The 22998-nt window shown below is 42.8% G+C and overlaps 1 protein-coding gene across 2 annotated transcripts in view; it reads left to right on the forward strand.

Moving 5' to 3' along the window:
- The first annotated feature begins 8819 nt into the window (after positions 1 to 8819).
- Positions 8820 to 22998, forward strand: part of EDC3 (enhancer of mRNA decapping 3) — a 93140-nt gene continuing 78961 nt past the window's right edge. For both annotated transcript variants that reach the window (XM_029574484.1, XM_029574485.1), the window contains exons 1-2: positions 8820 to 8970; positions 15713 to 15901. In XM_029574484.1, the coding sequence (XP_029430344.1) occupies positions 15738 to 15901 (164 nt within the window). In that variant the 5' untranslated portion in view covers positions 8820 to 8970; positions 15713 to 15737. The remainder of the gene's footprint in view (positions 8971 to 15712; positions 15902 to 22998) is intronic.

The raw sequence follows: 22998 nt of genomic DNA on the forward strand, positions 1-22998 counted from the left end.
AGCAGAGGATTTCTGCAACTCTCCCTTAATAATTAATGGACTTTTCCTGCAGGAACTCGTCCAAACCTTTTTTAAATCAGTTACGCTAATAGCTTTCACCATATCCTCTGGCAACGAATTCCAGAGCTTAAATTATGCATTGAGTAAAAAAATATTTTCTCTTATTATTTTTAAATGTATTACCTAGTAACTTCATTGTGTGTCCCCTGGTCTTTGTACTTTTTGAAAGAGTAAACTGATTAACATTTACTTTTATATATGCAAACTGGCAGAAATTTGTGTACAGGGACCACAGAATTCTATCATGCCTTAGCTCTAGGGTATTAGGTGTATGATGTTCTAGGTCTATAGACAGGCATCAAAATTTTTGGGACTTCTAGCCACCTCCTTTTTTGAGGGGGGGGGGGGGGAAAGAATCAAGGAACAAGATGACAAATCCTTGCATGGGTTATATGGTTGGGAACATAAATAATAATCTGGCACTATCAGTGCCCTATTACTAATACTACTATTAATATTTTCCTTCTTATAGTCAGGAAAAAGTAGCATAACTCAAATGAAGGAATCTTACGCAGCTTGCACAGTTCTTTAATTCTATTTAAATGCTTATTATATGCTTTTACTGTAACCATATTTTATCAAATGATGTGACTAACTGAAAATAAAGCTATACATATGTGAACTACTTTATAAGATAATAAAAGCATACTACAAGTTGACAGCTCTCATCTATGCATCTTGCTAATGAGCAAATCTCCTTTCATTTATCTAAAGGTGGCCAAGTAAAAGGGCAATTCCAGCCAAATGTGTTCTTGGCTGCAAGAAATATGATTAATGAATAAATTGGTTAACAAAAATGGTCACCCCCACAAAACTTACTGCCCTTTCCAATAACAGCAAGCAGAGCTGTGTTAAGACATTTGGTGCCTGAGGTAGGATGTGAAGTTGGAGTAAATACATAAAATGTGGTACCTTCATTACCAGTTCCTACAAAAGTACACTTACACGATATCAAACGTATGGCTACTTTGGCTTAACAAATGAGAGAATTTTGTTGAAGGAATATGTTTGATGCTCCCCCCACTTCTCTCTCAAAAGTGCCCAGTTAAGTGCCCTTCTGGCACCACAGCTGCTCCAACCTTGACCTAGGGACTACAAACCATATTCTCTTTCTGCTGACAGACTGAGCTCTATGAATACATACTTAAGACTGGTTCATCCTTGCCTTTCCTTTTATTGATGATAAGAGTTGAAGTCTGTGGAGAGTCTGACTTACAGATTCCTTCTTTATCTCTTTCAATGTTGTGTTCCTCCCACAGGCAGGTACAGCCTGATTCACTAAGCTATTTCCATAGACACAGAATGAAGGAGGTGGTGGTGGTGTGGGGGGCCTATAGGGAATTCAACCTGGATATAACATCTCTATTTGGAAAATGAATTAAACCTGAATCAACCAGCATTTATATCCTTCTTATAACCTTTGCTAAAAAGAACCCTAATAGTTTTCTTCCTTCCCCGCTCGTGTCAGCTTTGATGTTGATCAACAAATAGGTCTGCAAGACCCTCTTTGTAGCTTCACTATAACATACAAAGGACACTAATCTAATGGTTCTTATTACCATAAAAGAGTCTTGCACATTGCCTATAGTGGGGCTGTATATACCAAGCATTTTTTTCCCATAGACACAAAATGGTGTTGGTGGGGGATACAGGAATGAAGATAATATGAAGGGGGATCAGGAATTTGATTATATGAAGTGAAACTTTTTTTGTTTTTTTAAACAAAGGGTGGATTTTGCATCTGAGGGATGCATCCGAAAAGGGGAAAGTTACCCCTTTGAACAATGTAACTGCAATGAGTAATTTAAACTAATGATTGGATAGAGTACACTGTGTAGAGATTAAATTATCAATACACTTGCCAAATCAACCAAAGCATTGGCATAGTGCAATGGGAAGATATGCCTAGGAACACAAGCTTTCTTCCTTCTCTTACACTCAGTATCACCACTGCCTCCACTGTAGTTGTTCAATCCTTCTTAATGCTGCTGTAGTCAATGTCACCAACCCTTTTCTGTTGCTGACGATGCAACTATGAAACTATATAATCCAGAGTGGTCGAGGATTAGTGGTGTTGACTATAGTAGCAGGAAGAAAGGAGAAAACTGCAACACTAAGAAGGATTGGATGGTTCTTGGGAGGGAGTAACTACAGCATACATACTGAAGGAAGAAAGGAATAGAAAAGGAAAGCAGAGTGAGGATGAGAGGAAGCACCAGATAAGGCAAGGATCAATAAAAACAAAAAAAACCAAACAAAAAAATCTCCAAATACAAAAATAGCAAATCACCAAAAAATTAGCATTCAAAATATAAAATTTCTTCTAACCAAATGCACCTCACTGTGACGTGGTAAAGGACCATCCTAATAGCGTCAGATTAATGAAATTTCAACCTTCTATAAGCTGGGAGCTTCCAGCCTTATCTCATTAGAAATAGTGTAATCATTAGGCCACACATTATTAGTCATGAACTATTGGCATATTACTGTCTCACATTCTTTCATTTTTCAAGTGCACATAAAAAGAATCATTACTATCCTTCACAAATATCAACTGGAAGCAGGCTTTTTTTAAATATGTCTGTGAAGGAAAGTAATGATTGATTTATGTGCACTTGAAAAAAATGAGCTAAAGTAATAGGCAAACTATTCCAAACTTGGGGTCTACAATGAAAACAACTCCAAGCAATATATAACTTTAACTGTACTTTTTGGGCTGAAGCTGCTGCTAACTGGCAGCTGTGTGAAGATCTTAAAGTTCCTCTAGCTAGTTTTTCCCCACAAGCACTTGGGGGCCATTGCCTCTTATAGACTGTAAAGCAATGGCCAGTAACTTGAACTTGGCCCTTTCCATGACTGGCAGCCAATGAAGCAAATATAACAAAGGAGAGAGCCTTTTTAATTTAGACTTTGCAAAAATAAGATGCGCTACTGTTTTGTAAAACGTTTTTGGGTAAATTTAGCTGGTAAACCAACATACAAAACACTGCAGTAATTAAGAACTGAACTAACTAGAGCAGAAACCACAGACTTTAAAGCCTGAGAATCCAAAAAAAGTCAAAGTTGAGGAACTATTTAAAGTTCTAAAGTTCTCTGCGCAACTAGCCCAACATAGGACGCCATAGAAAACTGGAATCCAACATGATCCCCAGACTTTTTATCTTAGACAAGATCGAAGATAACATGGTTTTCCAACAATGGCTGATCAATCAGGGTTGGAAGTCTCTCGATAGCCATATCTACCAAGACGATCTCTGTTTTAGTCTTGTTCAGAACCAAATTGCTCATTTGTAACCAAGATGCAATTTTAACTAGACAATGTTCAAAAACATGGCTTGCATCATCAAAATCCATCTTCAACAGAAATCAGGAACTGGATGCTGTCAGCATAGATATGGCAGGTGACACCCTGCAGCTGGAAAATTCCCGCTCAGTGTCTCATAAAAATATTAAACAAGAAAGGTGGGGGAGACAGGTGCCCGGAGGCACTCCACTTCACACTGCAAAGGGCAAAGAACGAGAGATATCCACTTGTACAACTTAAGTCTTATCTGTCAAAATAGACATGGATGAATATGCATTTATGTACACAGCTGTGAGTCTGCAAGTGGGTTTTTTTTTTTTTAACGAATACTATAGGGGATATCAAGACTTTCATAGGAGAATCTTTTATTCCAGACTGGATTTGAAAGAACTGATAGCATGCCTGACTAGGGCTCACGTCACTAGACCTATCATTTCTAGTTGTAGGAGTAGCCGAGTTAATGCCTGGACTCTTGGAACTCTCACAGGTGGTTGTGAAGATGAATGTGCTGCTGGCTCATTCCACAGTGTGTCAGGAAGAATAGCTAGCGTGGCTCCTTTGCAGTGAAAATTCGTATTGATTCAGATGAGTCCTAGAATGTAGGTGTGAAATTGTGTAGGCTGAATGTGTTATCCTTAGCTGGTTTACAGTGAGGGGGTCTGATATCTTTCCAGAGAAAGATAATATTTTATAATTAAAAAAGGGACACTATCAAGGCTAACATAATGGAAAGAAAAAAAATGCTGAAAATATTCAGCCTAGTATCCTAGTTATTTTGTTTCATTGTAATGATATCTTGCATTTTTACCTTTTTTTTTTTTTTTAATACAAAATTACAGGTGTTGGAGGCTTGGTACCTCATGCAATAGATACAATCTGTTTACAGCTCCAGAATGCCAAAAGGGATCAATGTCAAGAGCTATAAATATTGCATATCTTTGCTTCAATTACTGTAAAAAGTTTGTAAACCGAATTTCAATGTAAAGTTAATTACAGCTGCATAAATTGTCATTTTTTTGCTCAATTGGACTTGAGTGTCAGATCCAGAAAGCTGTACAATAAAGGGTAAATTTTAAAAGGCCCGCTCCCGGCGGGCACACATGGATGTGGCTATTTTATAACATTTGCGTGTTGGCATGCGCATTGTTATGCACCAAACACGCTTAAGGCGCTTATCCACGGACACAAGATATCATACCAGAATTTTGTAGAAACAAATATCAATTTTTTTATTGCATATCAATAAGCAGTGCAGGTACCTTTGGGAGGTACAGAGTCACAGCATTTCTCTGGCGAAATGCTCAGGAGAAACACTACTCTGTCTTCCTTTGCATGACAGTGAGTTCTGCTTTTTATAGGTAAAACATACAATAATCCCTAAGTTGCATGAACTTATGGGAGTATCACATACATAGTTTCTCATGTCATAAAAGGAGGCACATTAGACTTATGTTACCCTGATCCCCTTCCCAAACTGAGGCCTAGTTGCCTGGTGTGCACATTAATCTTCCATTAGTCCTTTGTCCCATCATTTTTTCATCCTCAGAGATCTTCATGGCTTAAGCAGTTCTTTTCAAGTGCTACTGTAATTGAAATTTTAGCCTGAGATTCTGACCTTCTCCTTATTGTGACCCTCTGACCTTCCATCACAAGTTTTGGACAGCTCCAGCTGTTGTCCAGATATCTAGAAATTCTCTAGGTCAGGCTCAATAGTGCATTTAGGATTCACATAGCCAGAACTGCAAGCAGGCCAAGGCAGCAGAGAATTCTGGGTAGACCAGTCTCCATATTGGTCTCAGACTTAGGCACACATATCAGCATGTTATAAAATAGGATTCCCACTACACATGCATGCCAGATTTTAATACCCGCACACGCATGTGCGGACCGGTGGCCTCTTCCATGTGGCGGGGGGGGGGGGGGGGGGGCTGGGATTTTTTAAATTACACGCGGCAACGCGATTTGCATTTTTCCCAGTTCCCTCCCAGTCCATTCCAATAAAGAAGCGGATTGGGAGGGAACTTCCCTAACCCTATCCTTCCACTCTTTTCCCCTTTCCTCCCTGCCCCCTAAACCTACCCTAACTAACCCCAAATTTTTTATTTTCATACTTACTGCTCCTCTGGAGCAGAAGTATCTTCCATGTGCCAGCTGGCTGCTTGTGCATGCTTCCCTGGGACAGGGCCTAAGGGCCACTGTCCCGGCCGGCCCCTTTTAGTTGACTCGGCACTTCAGCGCATATCGGGGCTTATGCGAGTGGCTGGGCCTTTTCGAAAATGCGCCTAGCGTGCGCAGGGCCAAGCCACATGCATAACCCCTGATTTTTATGCGTGCAAGGCTTTTAAAATTTGGGCGTAAATGTATTAAGTTAGTGCAATAATAATACTTATTTTTATAGAGCTACTGGTCGTTCAAAATGGTGTTAAGTATTCAGGTATAAGACGCTTCCCTAAAGAGCTTACAACCTGAAGCAATGGGAGATAAAGTGATTTGCCCAAGGTCACAGGGAGTTTTAGTGAGGGAAGCAGGATTTGAACCCTGGCTCTCAACCCATTGCTCTAACCACTAAAAGATAGAAGGTTGACCTTTATTTCCCTACATCTTTGCAAATTAAATGTTTACTTAGGTTCTCATTAAAACAAGAATTTGTTTAGGTTCTCATTAAAACCGACATGATGCGATATCTATTGTGAATGCCGGTATAGAAAAACTTAAAATAAATATAAATAAATAAATATTGCTTTAATCTATCTTAATTTTCCTCTGTGATGCAAGAAATGGGCAAAATGAGAACACAATTTGCTCATCCTGAAGCTGCTGAGTGTCTCTTGTCTCATGTAGGACCTACAAACCTTTACAGTACCCATTTAATTATTCAAATTATAATGGTGATATTACAAACATTTATGACAACAAAAAGATATATTATAATGATGTTTTAAACTCTTATTCTCTGGGAAAGTCTATGGACAATACAACTATCCTGCTGGAATCTCTATGATCCTAAGGCTGGGCAACCTGCTTTGTTATGGTACTCAAGCATGTCTCTCTGCCCTGGCGGACAGATTAGTTTTCCACAGTTCAGTTGATGGATGCTCCACTCTGGGGCACTAATGATGATTAAACATATCCAAAACTCACTGAGATGAATGCCACCAAACACTATTGCCAGGTTTTAAATGGGGTTTGTAGCCCAAAGAAAGACACACATTGAAGCACAAAACTAGCCCAAGTAACTTGAGAACAGGGAAATCCCAAACCTCAAAATAGCCCAATCTTCAGAGGACCAAATAAAGCTAAAATAAATGATATTTTCAATAATTATTTTATTTCTGATGCATTAAAATATACAAACTTATAGTGTATTTATAATGTGTCAACAGGTTGATATACAAAACTGCATAAATACAAGAAATACATATTGAAACCTCCCTCACCATATTGTACACAGAACATCATTCCGGCATTACTCTTACTCCAACTGGGGATAGTTCTGACTTTGAAAACTTGGTTGTGAATCCTGATGCAGCAACACAGACCTCTCAGCAACTAATTTTTTTTTACTAAAGTTTTGAGAGAGAACAGGGCAAGAGAGACAGGGAAGAAGGATGAAAGAAAGCAATAAAAAAAAGCAACAATAGGGACTATAATCGCCAACAGAATACCTCTATCAATATCCCTTCCCAGGCTTCTTTCCCCTTGCACAATGTGCCCATCTTGCCCACCCAACATCTCACTCCCTAATCCCCTCCAGGCCTGGTACTATCGGGTATGCATACAGTGCAATTGCATGGGATAGCATACCCAGGGGATTGCAACAGCAGCTGACTGCAGAGTCGGCATAGGCCCAGTGTGGGGCCTATAGGCAGTCGTTGGAACCTTCAGTCTGCAGGTCCGATCACAGTGGTGGGCCAGTATGGGAAGATTAAGAGAGTGCTGGGTTGCAGCACATAGAGGTAGTATCATCTTCTGAAGAGAAGCACCAAGCAATAAGCCTTAAGCATTTCAACAGATTTAAGCCGCTTCCTCATAAGCGGAGCAAACGCGGACTCCAGCAGCATTATCTTTTTCCTGGTTCCACACTACTGCTGCTGACATGCCACTTCTGCACAGCCAATAGCAAAGTTGAGAGCAACAGGGTTGGGACATAGGCAAGGGCAGCATTGCTGCCTCATCAAGATGATTGGAGTTTCTCCAGTGGAAAGGTAAGTTGCGAGGGGGGGGGGGGGAGGGTAAGGAGTGGGGGGTAGCTTAGGCCGAGGCTAAGTCAGGCTTTTTTTTCCTTCTAGTGTATGGCTACTGTAGTGCCCAGTAGACTACACAGACTTCTTTCCAGGACTGTAGGAGCCATACATTAGGTGGGTGAGATTTCTCATTGCTGTAGGAATTGCTGTTGCAGAACCAGGAGGAGGGGTAGTATCCAACTAGGAGCCAGAAGGCAGTATACTAGTGTGTGTATGTGAGTGAGAGAGTGTATGTGAGTGTGATAGAGTGCATTTATGTGAGTGAAAGTGATGGAGAGTCTGTGTATGTGAGAGTGCATGAGAGAAGGGGCAAGCTCATGAGTGAGGGAAAGAGAGAGTTGTGCTTTCTTTTACAGGCCCAGGTCACAAACTAAATAAATCAGAGTACAGTAATTAAAATACAATACAAAATAAATAACTGTTTGCACAGGGCAACAAAAAGGCTAGCCCCAGCCCACCTTCCTTCTCATAGTCCTCCCTCACACTCCCCTCTTTGCTCTTCACTCCTCCCCTGCTCTTTGCTCTCCACTCTCTTCTAAGCCTCTCTGCCCCTCACCTTCACCTCTTTTTCCTTCCTGCCTCCACCTTCTTTTGCTTATTCTACCCTTCGCATTGCACCAGTATCCCTACACTTGCCCTGTTTTCATGGTGTTCAATGTCCTCCCTCCCTATCCAACCCTCTTTCTAACCACCCCCCCCCCTGTCATTCACCTATCCTACAGACTGTAGGCTACAGTGCTACTCTTTTTTTTCTTTTCCTCTTCCCCGAGGAAACTAATCCTTAATCAGGTAAAAACAAAAAAGCAGCTTCTTCCCTTAATCTGGCCTCTTACCTCTGAGAATGCAGCAGCGACAGCACGTGCAGGGGTGAAAGCAGCTGGCGTTATCGTCTCAAAAGCTGCGAGCAGCACGGAGGAGATGAAAGCAAAAAGACGACAAGTTGGAAGAATTCGCTTTCTGGAAGACTCCATGAACCTTCCTCTCCCTTTTGCCCCCTGCGGCAGTTCCTACCGCCTCTGATTTAGTTGCTGCCGACGAGTCATCACTCTGCGCCTGCTGGTTGGGCTGCAAGAGGGAAAAAAAAACCGACAGGAAAGGACTAACAGTCAACTACCCAAACACCCAGCCTAAAACTACCCCAAACCACGCACAAATAGTTTTCCCGCATAACGGGAGGGAGTGAAATAGCCCAACCTAGCGACCCTGCCGCCAAAGGCCGCAAGTTACCGTGGCAACTAGGGAGGACGTGACGACATGGCGTCCTAGGGGGGACGCTGCGGAACTTCCGGTTGGCGGCTGGAACGAGAAGGCCTGGGGAAGCGGTCGGGTTTCCCTGGAGTTGGGTGAATTCTCGTTAAGCAGGTATAGAAGCCCGCAGTCCTCCGGCGGGCTGGAGAGTGTGGTGTCTGCTGGGTGTGAAAAGAAAGAACCGTGATGAGCTGATGGCCGAGGCGGGGAGGGAGGAGGAAGCGAGGAGCGAGAGTGGGGCGGCACTCACCCCGCACTTTGTCACATCCCAGACTGTCCCTCAGCCTTCCAGAGTTGTTTCTTGTCCATGCAGAACGTCGGGATAGTTTGCATCGGTGTCCTCATTCCGTCCCCTTATCCCGAGTCTCCGAACTTGCTTCCCTTTTTTTTTTTTTTATTATCCAAGACTCCATTTCTGTGCACTTATGTTGTAAATGATAAAGGGGGTGGAACAGCTCCCCTATGAGGAAAGGCTAAAGAGGTTAGGGCTGTTCAGCTTGGAGAAGAGATGTCTGAGGGGGGTATGATAGAGGTCTATAAAATCACGAGAGGTTTAGAACGGTAAATGTGATCAGTTATTTACTCTTTTGGATAATAGAAAGACTAGGGAGCACTCCATGAAATTAGCAAGTAGCACATTTAAAACTAATTGGAGAAAATTCTTTTTCACTCAAAGCACAATTATTTTCTGGAATTTGTTGCCAGAGGATGTGCTTAGTGCAGTTAGTGTAGCTGGGTTTAAAAAAGGTTTGGACAAGTTATTGGAGATGAAGTCTGTTAACTGCTATTAATCAAGATGACTTAGGGAATAGCCACTGCTATTACTGGCATCAGTAGTACTTAGTGTTTGCGTACTTGCCAGGTCCTTGTAGCCTGGATTGGCCACTTGGAAACAGGATGCTGGGCTTGATGGACCCTTGGTCTGACTCAGTATGGCAATTTCTTATGTTCTTCTGAGTCTTAGGGCAATAAGTAGGTCTGATAAAATGATGATAATTTTGATTCCTGTATTTCAGATCAGTCTGGCAATTGCTTTTGGCAGAAACTTATCAGAAAGCCTTTACATGACATTAAATGTATTTGTTATATGAACCTATAGTACAAAAGTAAATTCTGAAATATAAATTTGCCTTTGTGCTTTAAACTTCTCAAAATATTACCTGGTGAGATCATTAGTGGGTTATCAGCTTTGGGACTTGCTGTTGCCGCACCTCTGAACCTAACTCTTTTATGGGAAAGACTTGTACTTCATAGAAGTAGTGCATTTTTTCTGGTAATGCAGTTAAATGTGAAGGCTATACAGTTTAATTTGATGCCCTTCATATGATTATCTCAAACATTTAATAATTACAATAGAAAATACTGCACATTATTGCAGAACAATAAAAGATGTCATGAGGCTCACATTTTATGCAATTTCTGAAGAATGAGCACTGTAATATATGGTTAGTACAGTAAATCAGGAATAGTGAGCAAGGACTAATAAACTGATATATATATGGTAGTAAAAGTCTTATTACCATAAGGTGAAGTTACTAGTGTATAACTTGAATCAGAAACCTCAGAATTACCATAAACAAGGACTAGTAAACTGATATATATATGGTAGTAAAAGTCTTATTACCATAAGGTGAAGTTACTAGTGTATAACTTGAATCAGAAACCTCAGAACTACCATAAACAACTGCTAAGGCATTATACTACTAGACAAGTGATGTTACTTGAATGCTGTTCATTTCTGCTAGGGAAAGTTTGTTTTAACTAGTAAATAGATATTTGCCAAATAATTCAATAAATCCAGTATAATTTCTATTTAAAGTAACACTTCAGCTTAAGTTATTTAAAAAGCTGTGTGAGTTGCAACATATTCTATTGTATAGCACCTACTGAAGGAGAAAATCATTCTTAAAATGTTCTGCTTACTTTGTCTCTCATCAGTATATATCAAAAGCGGGCATTTCTATTTAACTGATAATTTAAGCAGGTAAAGTTCATGTTACTTTTAAGTGTATTATTGCACTTCCCAAAATCTACATTTAAACAGAATATTTATGCAACATTGGCCCTGCATTAGTTTTTACAGGATCATTCACAGGATATCAAAATCTCAGCCCCAAGTAACTTAATTTGAAGAATGGTCCTATAAGAATATAAGAAATTGCTATACTGGGTCAGACCAAGGGTCTATCAAGCCCAGCATCCTGTTTCCAACAGTGACCAATCCAGGCTACAAGTACCTGGCAAGTACCCCAAAACTAAGTATATCCTATGCGACTGATGCTAGTAATAGCAGTTGCTATTTTCTAAGTCAGCTTGATTAATAGCAGGTAATGGACTTCTCCAAGAACTTATCCAAACCTTTTTTAAACCCAGCTACACTAACTGCACTAACCATATCGCCTGACAACAAATTCCAGAGTTTAATTGTGCATTGAGTGAAAAAGAATTTTCTCCGATTAGTTTTAAATGTGCTACATGCTAACTTTATGGAGTGACCCTAGTCCTTCTATTATCCGAAAGAGTAAATAACTCCCCAATGTCCTCTTCAGTAAACACCGAAGCAAAGAAATCGTTTAATCTTTCCGCGATGGCTTTATCTTCTCTAAGTGCCCCTTTAACCCCTCTATTATCTAACGGTCCACCTGACTCCCTCACAGGCTTTCTGGTTAGGATATATTTTAAAAAGTTTTTACGGTGAGTTTTTGTCTCTTCAGCCAACCTCTTTTCAAATTCTCTCTTAGCATGTCTTATCAATGTCTTACATTCATCCTGGTGATGAATAGCATATAAAAATATCACCAATGATGAGCATTACATCTAACATTTCAAGTTCAATAACATTGCTAAAAACAACTGAGAAATAAAACATTTACATACATTTACATCAGCTGGAAAGGATTCAGTATTCCTTCCTAAAGTCAGCTTCTTGTTCCTATATATTGCTCTTCCATAATGAAGAATGATGTAAGATGCTGTTCTATTCAACCCTCCTGAATTTTGTATGTTCATATTGTACCTCACTCTGGATGTAGGAAGGGTGGGTAATAAATGCTTTTTAAATAAATAAATGACTTCCTAAAACAGAAACTCAGTATAATAAACAATGTAGTATGCAAAGAGGTGATGTCTTAACACAGTAAATATTTAAAGAAAACAAAGTCTAGAGAATGAAATAAGATCACTTAAAAAATCTGTTGAAAGAGCTAGGTTTTTACGTGTCTATGAAACTATAAATAATCTTGACATTACCTGGCTTTCAATGGCAGGCTATTCTAGATTACTAGACAAGCACTAGTAAAAGCCCTCTCACAAATTGTAGAAAGATAGACTGCTTTCAGAGCAGGGGTAGTCAACAAAATTTTTTTTTTGAAGATCACAGTACCTCAGGAGGTACTGAGAGAGGGAGGGTATTTAACCTAGTCCCTGACCAGCAACACCTTAAGTGTTAAGCATGTGATTTTTAAAAATAATCTGAGAGCCAACTTGTAATCAATGGAGCTCATACAGGTACCTACCTCTTGCGCCTGAAGTACTACAATCGGCAGCATTTTGAACTAGCTGGAGACTGTTTCTTTGGTAAGCCAAAAAGCGACTTTTACAGTAGTTGAACTTAATCAGCATTAGTGACAGTTAACACTGTCTGTAACTGGTCCTTAGCCAGGAAAGGGTTGTTTTGCCTTATCAGTTGTAAAGAAGTAACTAACATATGGTTAATCAACCAGTTATTATCAAACTTAACTTGTAAGCTTTTAGACTTACATTCATCATTTTGCTATAAATTTTGCAGGAATAGTGCCTGCGATTAAAAAAAAAAAAAAAAAAAAAAAGGCATGGTTAGGGTAACTTTTGAGATACTGCAATTTGTTCTATTTTAGCTCTTCACATAGGTATTTTACCGCCCGCGATATTTTTCGCATCACAAGCTGCAAAGTGCCCAGACAGGCATTTCCATGTTTTGGACTGCTGAGGGGGCGAGAGAGAGACTCTTTATAAGACTCTTATATGTCAAGTATTTATATCCCTGTAGGAGGGTGAACTAGTAACTCGAGATGAGGTTTTGGTGGTGGTCTAGGGTTTGGGGGCGGTTTTACATGCCTAATCAGAAGTACAAACAGCACAGTACACATCAGTGAAGTTCTGTTGTGATTTGGAGTGAGGAAAGGTATACAAAAACGAGATTTGTACTCTCAACCAAGTTTGATGCTCTCTCTACCTAGCTGCTGTCAAGCAAATTCCATTTTGGACATATCGCACAGCATAACACCAGGAAAAAAGGTGTAGTTATTTCCGGTGTTAAAATGTGCAATATGCTATTGCCCACAATGTTAAAACACCCTTCATTTTCATAAACGTTGCCCAAACTCCCCCCTTTTGACTAAAATTTTAAAATTTGCATATGCATTTCGTGATGCATTTTTTATCACGGGCATTAGGGCGTTATCGCCCTAACGTGATTTGATGAATGACCCTGTTAGTTTGGCGATGTACAAGGGCTGAAATCTGATTCTTAACATTGAAAACTGCAGTCTTTCAGAGCTGCCTTTGCCAGTCCTGGAGCTCGCTGATCTGCATGCTGAAGTGACCGCCACCAAAAATACAACCTTCCAGGTCAGGTACTTCAGGTCACAGATGTGCAGTGGCTGAAAAGGAGCTTTCATCAGCTGAGCTAATATCATGTTGAGGTCCCAAGACACAGTGGGAGGCCTTAGGGGGAGGCTTCAATTGAAGCAGGCCCTGCATGAAATGTACAACTATAGAATGTACAGAGTTGGGTGTACCATCTACACCTTGGTGGTATGCGCCAATTGCACTAAGATGAACTCTAACAGAGTTGGTTTTTAAGCCAGCTTCCAACAGGTATGTAAGGTAGTCATGCAGTTTTTGTGTGGACAGGAGAATGGAGCTAGGACTTTCTGCTCACACCAATTGCAAAACCTCCTCCACTTCAGTCCATAAGACTTTCTAGAAGCCATCAAGAACCGAGACACATCCTCCAAGATCAAGCAGCTGCAGAATTAACTTCTCAACATCGAGACTGTGAGCAACAGGGCCTGGAGGTTGGGATGCCGGAGGCTGCCTTGATCTTGTGAGATAAGATCTGGGAAGCTCCCAGACTGTTCAGTCTCCAGATGGACAACTCCCATAGGAGTGGAAACCAGATCTGTCTCAGCCAATGAGGGGCTATGAGAATTATAGTCAGTGTCCCGTCCCCCCCCCCCCTCATGAAGCTTCAAGAGAGTTTTCATCACTAAGGGAATCAAAGGATTTGTATACAGAAGGCCCTTGCCTCAATGATGGACCAGGGAGAAAAAGAGGCTGGTTTGCCAGGAGAGGGAGCAAAACCAAGGCACCTTCCTATTGCAAGGGGTCACAAACAGATCTGTGTCACTGACAAAAATGTTGAAAAAAAAGTCAAAGGTCCGATCCTTGAGGCACACAGCTGGTTGTCCTCTTTTCTCGGCGTGAACTCTATTTACCACTATCATTTGTCACCTCCCCCTCAACCGGTTTCTAACCTAGTCAGTCACTTTAGGGTCCATACCAAGAGCTCTCAATTTTTTTATGAGTTGCTTATGAAGAACATGTCAAAGACCTTACTGAATTCCAAATTCACTGAATCTGGCGCTTTCTTGATCCAACTCTCTGGTCACACAGTCAAAGAAATGAATCAGACTTGTCTGACAAGATCTACCTCTGGTAAAAACCATTCTGCCTTGGATCTTGCCTTCATTGGATTCCAGAAACGGCACAACTTCTGTTTTAGCAGTGATTCCATTAATTTGCTCACTACAGAGGTCAGCCTTAACTGGCCTATAATGCCCAGCCTCTTCCTTACATCCATTTTTATGAATAATAACCACATCCGCTCTTCTTCAGTCTTCTGGAACTACTCCTGACTCTTTAAAAAAAAAAAAAAAAAAAAAATTAAAAAAAATTGAAAAGGTCAGAGGCCATCTTGCTGTTTTATCCTAATATGGTGGTATAAAGGAGAAGAAAGTAGGCGCAGGCTATGAGGAGGATATGTGGTGCTAGAGGCAAGTTGCATACAATTTAATAAAGTGCATTATGCTTCATCATTATACAATTGCTAATGTCTCCAGTATCACAAATAGAAATTAGTAGCTTAAGAGCCCTATGCCCCTTATATTGGAAGTGGTTTAAAGCTGTGATCTAGAAATGAACCTGGGTACCTATTTTGAGAGCCTTCAGATAAACCTGATGCAGGGTTAAAACAGCTGAAGCAGTCTGCACAGTGGTGCTTCCTTGAGTAAATCCACTATCAAAACAGCAAATGGCACTTACTGAAACTGATAAAACACTGCCATAGAGGTTTAAATAAAAAAAGAATTATCATTCTAATTGTACAGCATGGACAGATTGGCAAATGCCAAACCTATAGTTCTTGGTTCTAATGTGGTACTTGGGTACATGAAAGAAGAGCCCAGAGCACATTCTGGGTTCTGCAATGCAGTCCTGAGCACATGGCTTCATCGCCAAACTCTAAATGATCACTTTACGTTCCCAAACTCCATTTGAGGTGGTCTTCAGTACACTGCTCACTGCTTTTAAGTCAATCTTTTTTTAATCTGAATTAAGGAATTATTTAGTGGATGATGCTCATAACTTTTGTTGTACACCTAAAATGTGCATTAAAAACCAATAGAAATTATTGTTTGTCTTTCAAGAACCAGCTTTGAAATATGAGTTACTTATTATCACCTGAATGGGATATAAAATTAGTGTTTGCTGGAATCACTCTCATCTGAGCGATAATTGGGGAGCAATGTCCTACACTGCCAGAGGAATGAATTGAGTTCTGTCTGCAGTTATTTCTTGTTTGCCATTTTTCTTGCAGGTTGTGCTTGTAATTAGTGCCGAATATGGCTGCAGACTGGCTTGGGAGCATTGTATCCATTAACTGCGGGGAGACTCTGGGAGTCTATCAAGGGAGAGTGTCCGCTGTGGATCAGCTTAATCAGACCATCTCTCTGACGCAGCCCTTCCACAATGGAGTTAAGTGCCTAGTGCCAGAAGTCACGTTCAGGTTAGTAACTTATCTCCTTGCCTTGCACTTCTCTTGTACATTAACTGTGGTCCTAAAGAGCCATAAACACATCTGTCAGAGCATCCACACAAAATATATTCATCAGGTTCATATTTGCCTTCATGTTCTCTAAGAACCTGATTCACTGGTATAGTTTGTTTATCCTGAAAATAAGGCCTGTTCCCTGTACGTACCCGGAGCAGTCCAGACTGCTGGGTTTTGCCCCCCCCCCCTCTAGCAGATAGAGACAGAGATGTTTTAAAAACAAAGCTCCGCCTTATATAGGAGAGTGCCACCTACAGTCCGCCAGTATTTCTCTGTCTCTAGCAGATGGTGGAGGTGCCAAACCTACAGTCTGGTCAGAGTCTTTAGTTTGGGTTAGATTGGTTTTAGTTAGTAAGAGTTTTCTATGTACTTTTCTAATTTCAGGGTTTGTCTCTTTAAATTTATTTTAAAAATATAGAAGCATTTCCTGTGGTCCGCCTCCCAGAGGGTTGTTAGGCTGTGAGAGGGCCATCCCCTGCTGGTCAGAGGCTGCTGCCGACGGGGGTTGAGGACCCTAACTATTAATTGAGGCAGCGAGGGTGCGATACCGGGAAGCCCGGCTCACTCCACCCTAAAGATCAGCACCCTGGACCACGGTAGGCTGTTTTCGCTTTAAAAAAAATAAAATAATTTTTTAGGTACTTTTTCTTTACTTTTGTTTTTGATCAGGCAGGCTCTCCCTCCCTTGCTCTTATCAGGGTGGGGGGGGGGGGGGATTGTCAACCCCAGATTCCGCAGGGGGCGGATGACCCAGAGCTAGATCCACCGCTGGCGGAGAGAGGCTCTCAGGTGGCGGAGGGCGATGACCCTTTTTCGTAAAGACGAGTTGGCACCTCTTATTCCAGCTATACTCTCTGAGCAGGGCATTGACAACCCTCCCGAGGAATCCAAGCTCGGGAAGATGGACCCTGTTTTGTTGGGCCTGAGAGGTCCTGCTACTGCCTTTCCTTTTCATTTTTCGGCAATGGACTTGTTTCGAGAATGGGATACCCCGGATCTCGGATTAAAAGTCAGTAAAGCCATGGATAAGCTGTATCCTCTGCCAGAGGACGCCTTGGAGATGCTGCGGGTTCCGAAAGTGGATTCTGCAGTGTCCGCTGTCACGAAGAAAACCACGATTCCTGTCACAGGAACGACAGCGCTCAAGGATCTGCAGGATAGGAAGTTAGAGGTGCAGCTCAAACAGATTTTCGAGGTCTCAGCCATGGGAGTCCGAGCGGCTATTTGTAGTAATTTTGCTATGCGAGCCGGGCTTCGCTGGGTGCAGCAATTACAGGCCAATGTAGATTTCTCGGCCGAGGAAGCGGCTCAGACGAACCATTTGGAATCCTTGGTGGCTTATTGTGCTGATGTCTTTCATGACCTCCTCCGGACATCCGCCAGGTCCATGGTGTCGGCAGTCGCTGCTAGCCGGCTCTTGTGGTTGCGCAACTGGTCTGCAGATGTGTCTTCTAAGGCTCAACTGGGGTCCTTGCCCTTTAAGGGTAAGTTACTTTTTGGTAAGATCTTGGACCACATAATTCAGTCGCTGGGAGAGAATAAGGTGCATCGGTTGCCGGAAGACAGACCTCGCTCACGCGGTTCCTTCTCTTCTTGAGCCAGATTCAGAGGGAATCGGAAGTATCGACCGCCTAAGTCGCCCGCTTCGTCCTTTTATTTGGCTCCGGTGAAGCAGCAAACCTATACCCAGTCTTTTAGGGGTCAAAGATTTGGCAGACCTGGGGCGGTTCTCCCTTCCTCAGGAGCAAAATTCTCCCAATGAAGGAGCGCCAGTCCACTCCTCGATCCCGGAAGTAGTAGTAAGTAGTAAGAACAGGGCTAGTAGTAGTAGTAAGAACAGGGCAAGAAGGAGGTAGACTGGCCCTGTTCTTCGAGGAGTGGACCAAGGTGTCTACTGATCAGTGGGTCCTGTCCGTGATAAAACAAGGCTACGCTTTAGATTTTGCACGGCGGCCCCGAGATCAGTTTCTCATCTCTTCCTGCGGGTATGCCACAAAAAGAGCAGCTGTTTGGGAGACATTGCAGCGGCTGCTACAATTAAGGGTCATAGTTCCTGTACCTCCAGGGGAGCAAGGAAGGGGTTGGTACTCAATATATTTCATGGTACCAAAGAAAGAAGGATCGTTCCACCCCATCCTAGACCTCAAGGAGGTGAACAAGTGTCTAAAGATCCCACGATTCCGCATGGAAACTCTCCGGTCGGTCATTACCTTGGTGAGGCAGGGAGAAATCCTAGCTTCGCTAGATCTCACGGAGGCTTACTTCCACATAGGGATCCATCAGGACCACCAAAGGTTTCTGCGGTTCTGCATCCTGGGACAGCATTTTCAGTTTCGAGCTCTACCCTTCGGTCTGGCGACTGCGCCACGGACTTTCACCAACGTGTTGGTGGTGGGACCAATGGTCAGTTTTCTCAGTGGAAAAGGGTAAACAGTGGAATGCCTCAGGGATCTGTACTTGGACCGGTGCTTTTCAAAATATATATATACAAGCCGTAAAGCCCGTTAAAACGGGCTACATCCCTCTGTCTCTCACCTCCCCCTCATTCTCTCTCCCCTCACTCTCACCACCCCCCTCCCCCACCCACTCCTCTCCACCCTCCCTCTCCTCTCACTCAGTCCCCCCTCTCCCCTCCCCCCCTCCCACTCAGTCCCCCCTCTCCCTCCCTCCCACTCACTCAGTCCCCCTCTCCCTCCCTCCCTTCCACTCACTCAGTACCCCTCTCCCTCCCTCCCTCCCTTCACCCACCTCCATTTCCTCCCGGCGCCGTAAGCGCGACTTCCCGCAACCCTCACCCGGCTCCACTAACTCCTCCCGCTCCTGCCGGCAGATCTCGGGGGGGGTCACTCCCGCGCGCGCGGCAGTGACCCCCCCCGAGATCTGCCGGCAGATCTGGGGAGGAGAAGTAGCGGCACCGCGCGTGCGCGGTGCCGCTACTTCTCCTCCCGGCAGATCTCGGGGGGGGGGGGGTGGGCGCGGGAGTGACACCCCCCCCCCCGAGATCTGCCGGCAGATCTCGGTGGGGGGGGGCGCGGGAGTGACACCCCCCCCCCCCGAGATCTGCCGGCAGATCTGGGGAGGAGAAGCAGCGGCACCGCGCGCGCGCGCGGCGCCGCTGCTTCTCCTCCCGCTCCTGCGGCCCCACCGCCATTTTTTTTTTCTGATCGACATCCTTGCCCGCACATGCACAGTAGAGCTGTGCTCTACTGCGCATTTGCGGGCCGTCGGTCACAGGCCATTTATAAGGTAGATATGATCTGGAAAAGAATACGAGTGAGGTTATCAAATTTGCGGATTATTTATTTATTTAAATGGTTTTATATACCGACAACCGTTTGCACGACGTGTCGGTTTACATGTAACTTGCAACCAAAATATATATAGGCATTGCCTTTACAAAGAACAGTAAACAGTAAAACGCAGTAACAGAGCAACAACTAGATAATTAGGAATGGGGGATTCAAATAGGAGTGACATAAGAGGGGGCAGGGAAGGGTAAACAAATAACAAAAAGGGGAAAGGTTATGCACAGGGTTTGGCGAAAAACATTTGTTATGTACAGGTTATATACATGGTTATATAACCCTGTATACAACACTCGTGGATATGAGGTTGTATACATGGTTATATAATAATCTTTATATACAAGGTAGAGTGAGGGGAGGAGGGCTAGAGGGGGCAAGTGTTAGAAATGGGTACAAAATTATTCAGAGTAGAAATGATACAAAATTATTCAGAGTAGTTAAATCACAAGCAGACTGTGATACATTACAGGAGGACCTTGCAAGACTGGAAGATTGGGCATCCAAATGGCAGATGAAATTTAATGTGGACAAGTGCAAGGTGTTGCATATAGGGAAAAATAACCCTTGCTGTAGTTACACGACGTTAGGTTCCATATTAGGAGCTACCACCCAGGAAAAAGATCTAGGCATCATAGTGGATAATACTTTAAAATCGTCGGCTCAGTGTGCTGCAGCAGTCAAAAAAGCAAACAGAATGTTAGGAATTATTAGGAAGGGAATGGTTAATAGAACGGAAAATGTCATAATGCTTCTGTACCGCTCCATGGTGAGACCGCACCTCGAATATTGTGTACAATTCTGGTCGCCGTATCTAAAAAAGATATAATTGCGATGGAGAAGGTACAGAGAAGGGCTACCAAAATGATAAGGGGAATGGAACAGCTCCCCTATGAGGAAAGACTAAAGAGGTTAGGACTTTTCAGCTTGGAGAAGAGACAGCTAAGGGGGGATATGATAGAGGTGTTTAAAAACATGAGAGGTCTAGAACGGGTAGATGTGAATCGGTTATTTACTCTTTCGGATAATAGAAAATCTAGGGGGCACTCCATGAAGTTAGCATGTGGCACATTTAAAATTAATCGGAGAAAGTTCTTTTTTACTCAAACTCTGGAATTTGTTGCCAGAGGATGTGGTTAGTGCAGTTAGTATAGCTGTGTTTAAAAAAGGATTGAATAAGTTCTTGGAGGAAAAGTCCATTACCTGCTATTAATTCATTATTTATTTTTTTATTTATTTAGTGATTTTTTTATATACCGCGGCACGTTAAAAACATCACCTCGGTTTACAATAAACAATAACACAGCAATAAGCTTTACATTCAACAGGAAATACAGTGTACAAAATGGTTCAATTATTAACAAGAATTTAAAACAAGTACAATAAACCAATGAACGAATGCAAAGAACAGTTCAATGTTAAATAGTAAGTCGAGTGTTAACCATGTGATCAGAGACAGTAAAGTCAATTTATAGCAGCGAGGAACATCTATACGGGTCAGCAGTGGAGGATCGTAGGAGACGGGTTATACAGGATAGATAAATCGGAAAGTCAGGAGTAGACATGGTCAGTGAGTGTAAGCTTGCTCAAACAGCCAGGTTTTGAGGTTCTGCTTAAATTTCCTGTGGCAGGGTTCTAGGCGTAGATCAGTGGGCATTTTGTTCCAAATGTTAATGCCGGCTATCGTGAATGAGCGTTCTCTAGTGGCCGCATGTTTGATGTGTTTAATTGGAAATAACGAAAGTTTGGCTTGGTGCATTTTTCTAATTGGTCTCTTTGAAGTGTGGAAAGTAAAGTGGTCGTGGAACCATTGCATATCTTGGTTGTAGATCGACTTATGGATGAGTGTGAGAACTTTGAAAAGAATCCTAGATGCTACAGGAAGCCAATGAAGGAACATGAGAGCTGGAGTAATGTGATCATGGTGGTGTGTATTAGAGAGTAGGCGAGCAGCGGCGTTTTGTAACATCTGTAGTGGTTGTAGTGTGTTTTTAGGGAGACCTAGAAGTAAAGCATTACAGTAGTCCAGTTTTGGTAATATTGTGGCTTGAAGCACTGTCCTGAAGTCATAAGGATGTAGCAGAGGTTTAATTCTTTTTAGTGTATGTAATTTGAAGAATCCATTTTTGATTGTATCCGTGATGAATTTCTTCAAGGAGAAATGATTATCGACGATAACGCCAAGGCTGCGGACTTGTTGTAAATGGAGTGAGTCCGAGGGTGAGATGAGTGATGGGTTGAAGGAGGTATTATTGTGTGGTGAAATGATGAGTAGCTCTGTTTTGGAAGTGTTTATTGCTAGGAAGTTTTCAGTAAGAAGTTTCTTTATTTCCATCAGGGCCGAATCCCAAGTTTTAAGTTGACTTAGAAAATAGCCACTGCTATTACTAGCAACGGTAACATGGAATAGACTTAGTTTTTGGGTACTTGCCAGGTTCTTGTGGCCTGGATTGGCCACTGTTGGAAACAGGATGCTGGGCTTGATGGACTCATGGTCTGACCCACTTTGGTATGTTCTTGTAGAGCGTCATTCAGCACCGGTGATTCTGGTAGCACCGGAATGGCAGAGACGTCCTTGGTTCGCAGACCTCCTCAATCTCGCGATGTCGGGAACCATTCGGTTTCCAGGAATCCCGGATTTGCTTGGAAGAATCCGATCACTTCTGTCTAGCAGCATGGCTTTTGAGCGGCGCCGCCTAAGTGACAAGGGTTATTCTCCTGCAATAGTGACTAATCTTCTCCGTTCGCACAAAACTTCCACTAATCTTGCGTACGTTCGGGTTTGGAAGGTTTTTGAGGCCTGGTATCTTGATCGAGACATTTCACCGATCCGGGCTTCCGTATCTGATGTTTTGTGTTTTCTGCAAAAGGGGCTGTCCATGGGTTTATCGTGTAGTTCATTACATGTTGTTTGTGCGGGGCGGTGCAGGGTGGAACTTTGGCGGCACATCTTGATGTGGCGCGGTTCCTTCGGGCAGCTAAGCATTTATGTCCTCCGCTTCGCTTGTCCTTATTGGAGTCTGAATTTGGTACTTACAGCCCTGTGTGAGGCGCCTTTTGAGCTTTTAAGGAGGACAACTCTGAAGGATCTTACATTGAAGGTGATTTTTCTTGTCGCTATCACTTCAGCTCAGCGGGTGTCATAACTCCAAGCTCTTTCTTGCCGGGAACCTTTCTTGAGGATTTCCGATTCAGGTGTTTCCATCCGAACGGATCCTTCTTTTCTGCCAAAGGTGGTATCTTCTTTTCATGTCAATCAATCGGTGGAGCTTCCAGCCTTTGGGGATCTGGACTGTTCGGATCCTCTGTCCCGCGATTTGCGGAAGCTGGATGTTTGTAGAGCACTTCTACGCTACTTGGAAGTCACCAATGAGTTTCACATGTCGGACCATTTCTTTGTGCTCTGGAAAGGTCCTCGATAGGGTCACATGGCTTCAAAAGCTATCATTGCTCGTTGGATGAAAGAGGCTATCAGCTCCTCTTATTTGCTAAAGGGTCGAGTTCTTCCAGTCGGCCTCCGGGCTCATTCTACTAGGTCGCAAGCAGCGTCCTGGGCGGAGTCTCATTTCGTTTCTCCACAGGAGATCTGTAGGACGGCAACGTGGAAGTCACTGCATGCTTTCACGTGGCATTACCGATTGGATGTGCAGGCTACAGATTCAGGAGGATTCGGAGAAGGTGTGCTACGAGCAGGCCTCTCTGGATCCCACCCCAGATAGGTACAGCTCTGGTACATCCCAGTAGTCTGGA

Source organism: Rhinatrema bivittatum, chromosome 13 (assembly GCF_901001135.1).
Source record: "Rhinatrema bivittatum chromosome 13, aRhiBiv1.1, whole genome shotgun sequence".
Lineage (NCBI taxonomy): Eukaryota > Metazoa > Chordata > Amphibia > Gymnophiona > Rhinatrematidae > Rhinatrema > Rhinatrema bivittatum.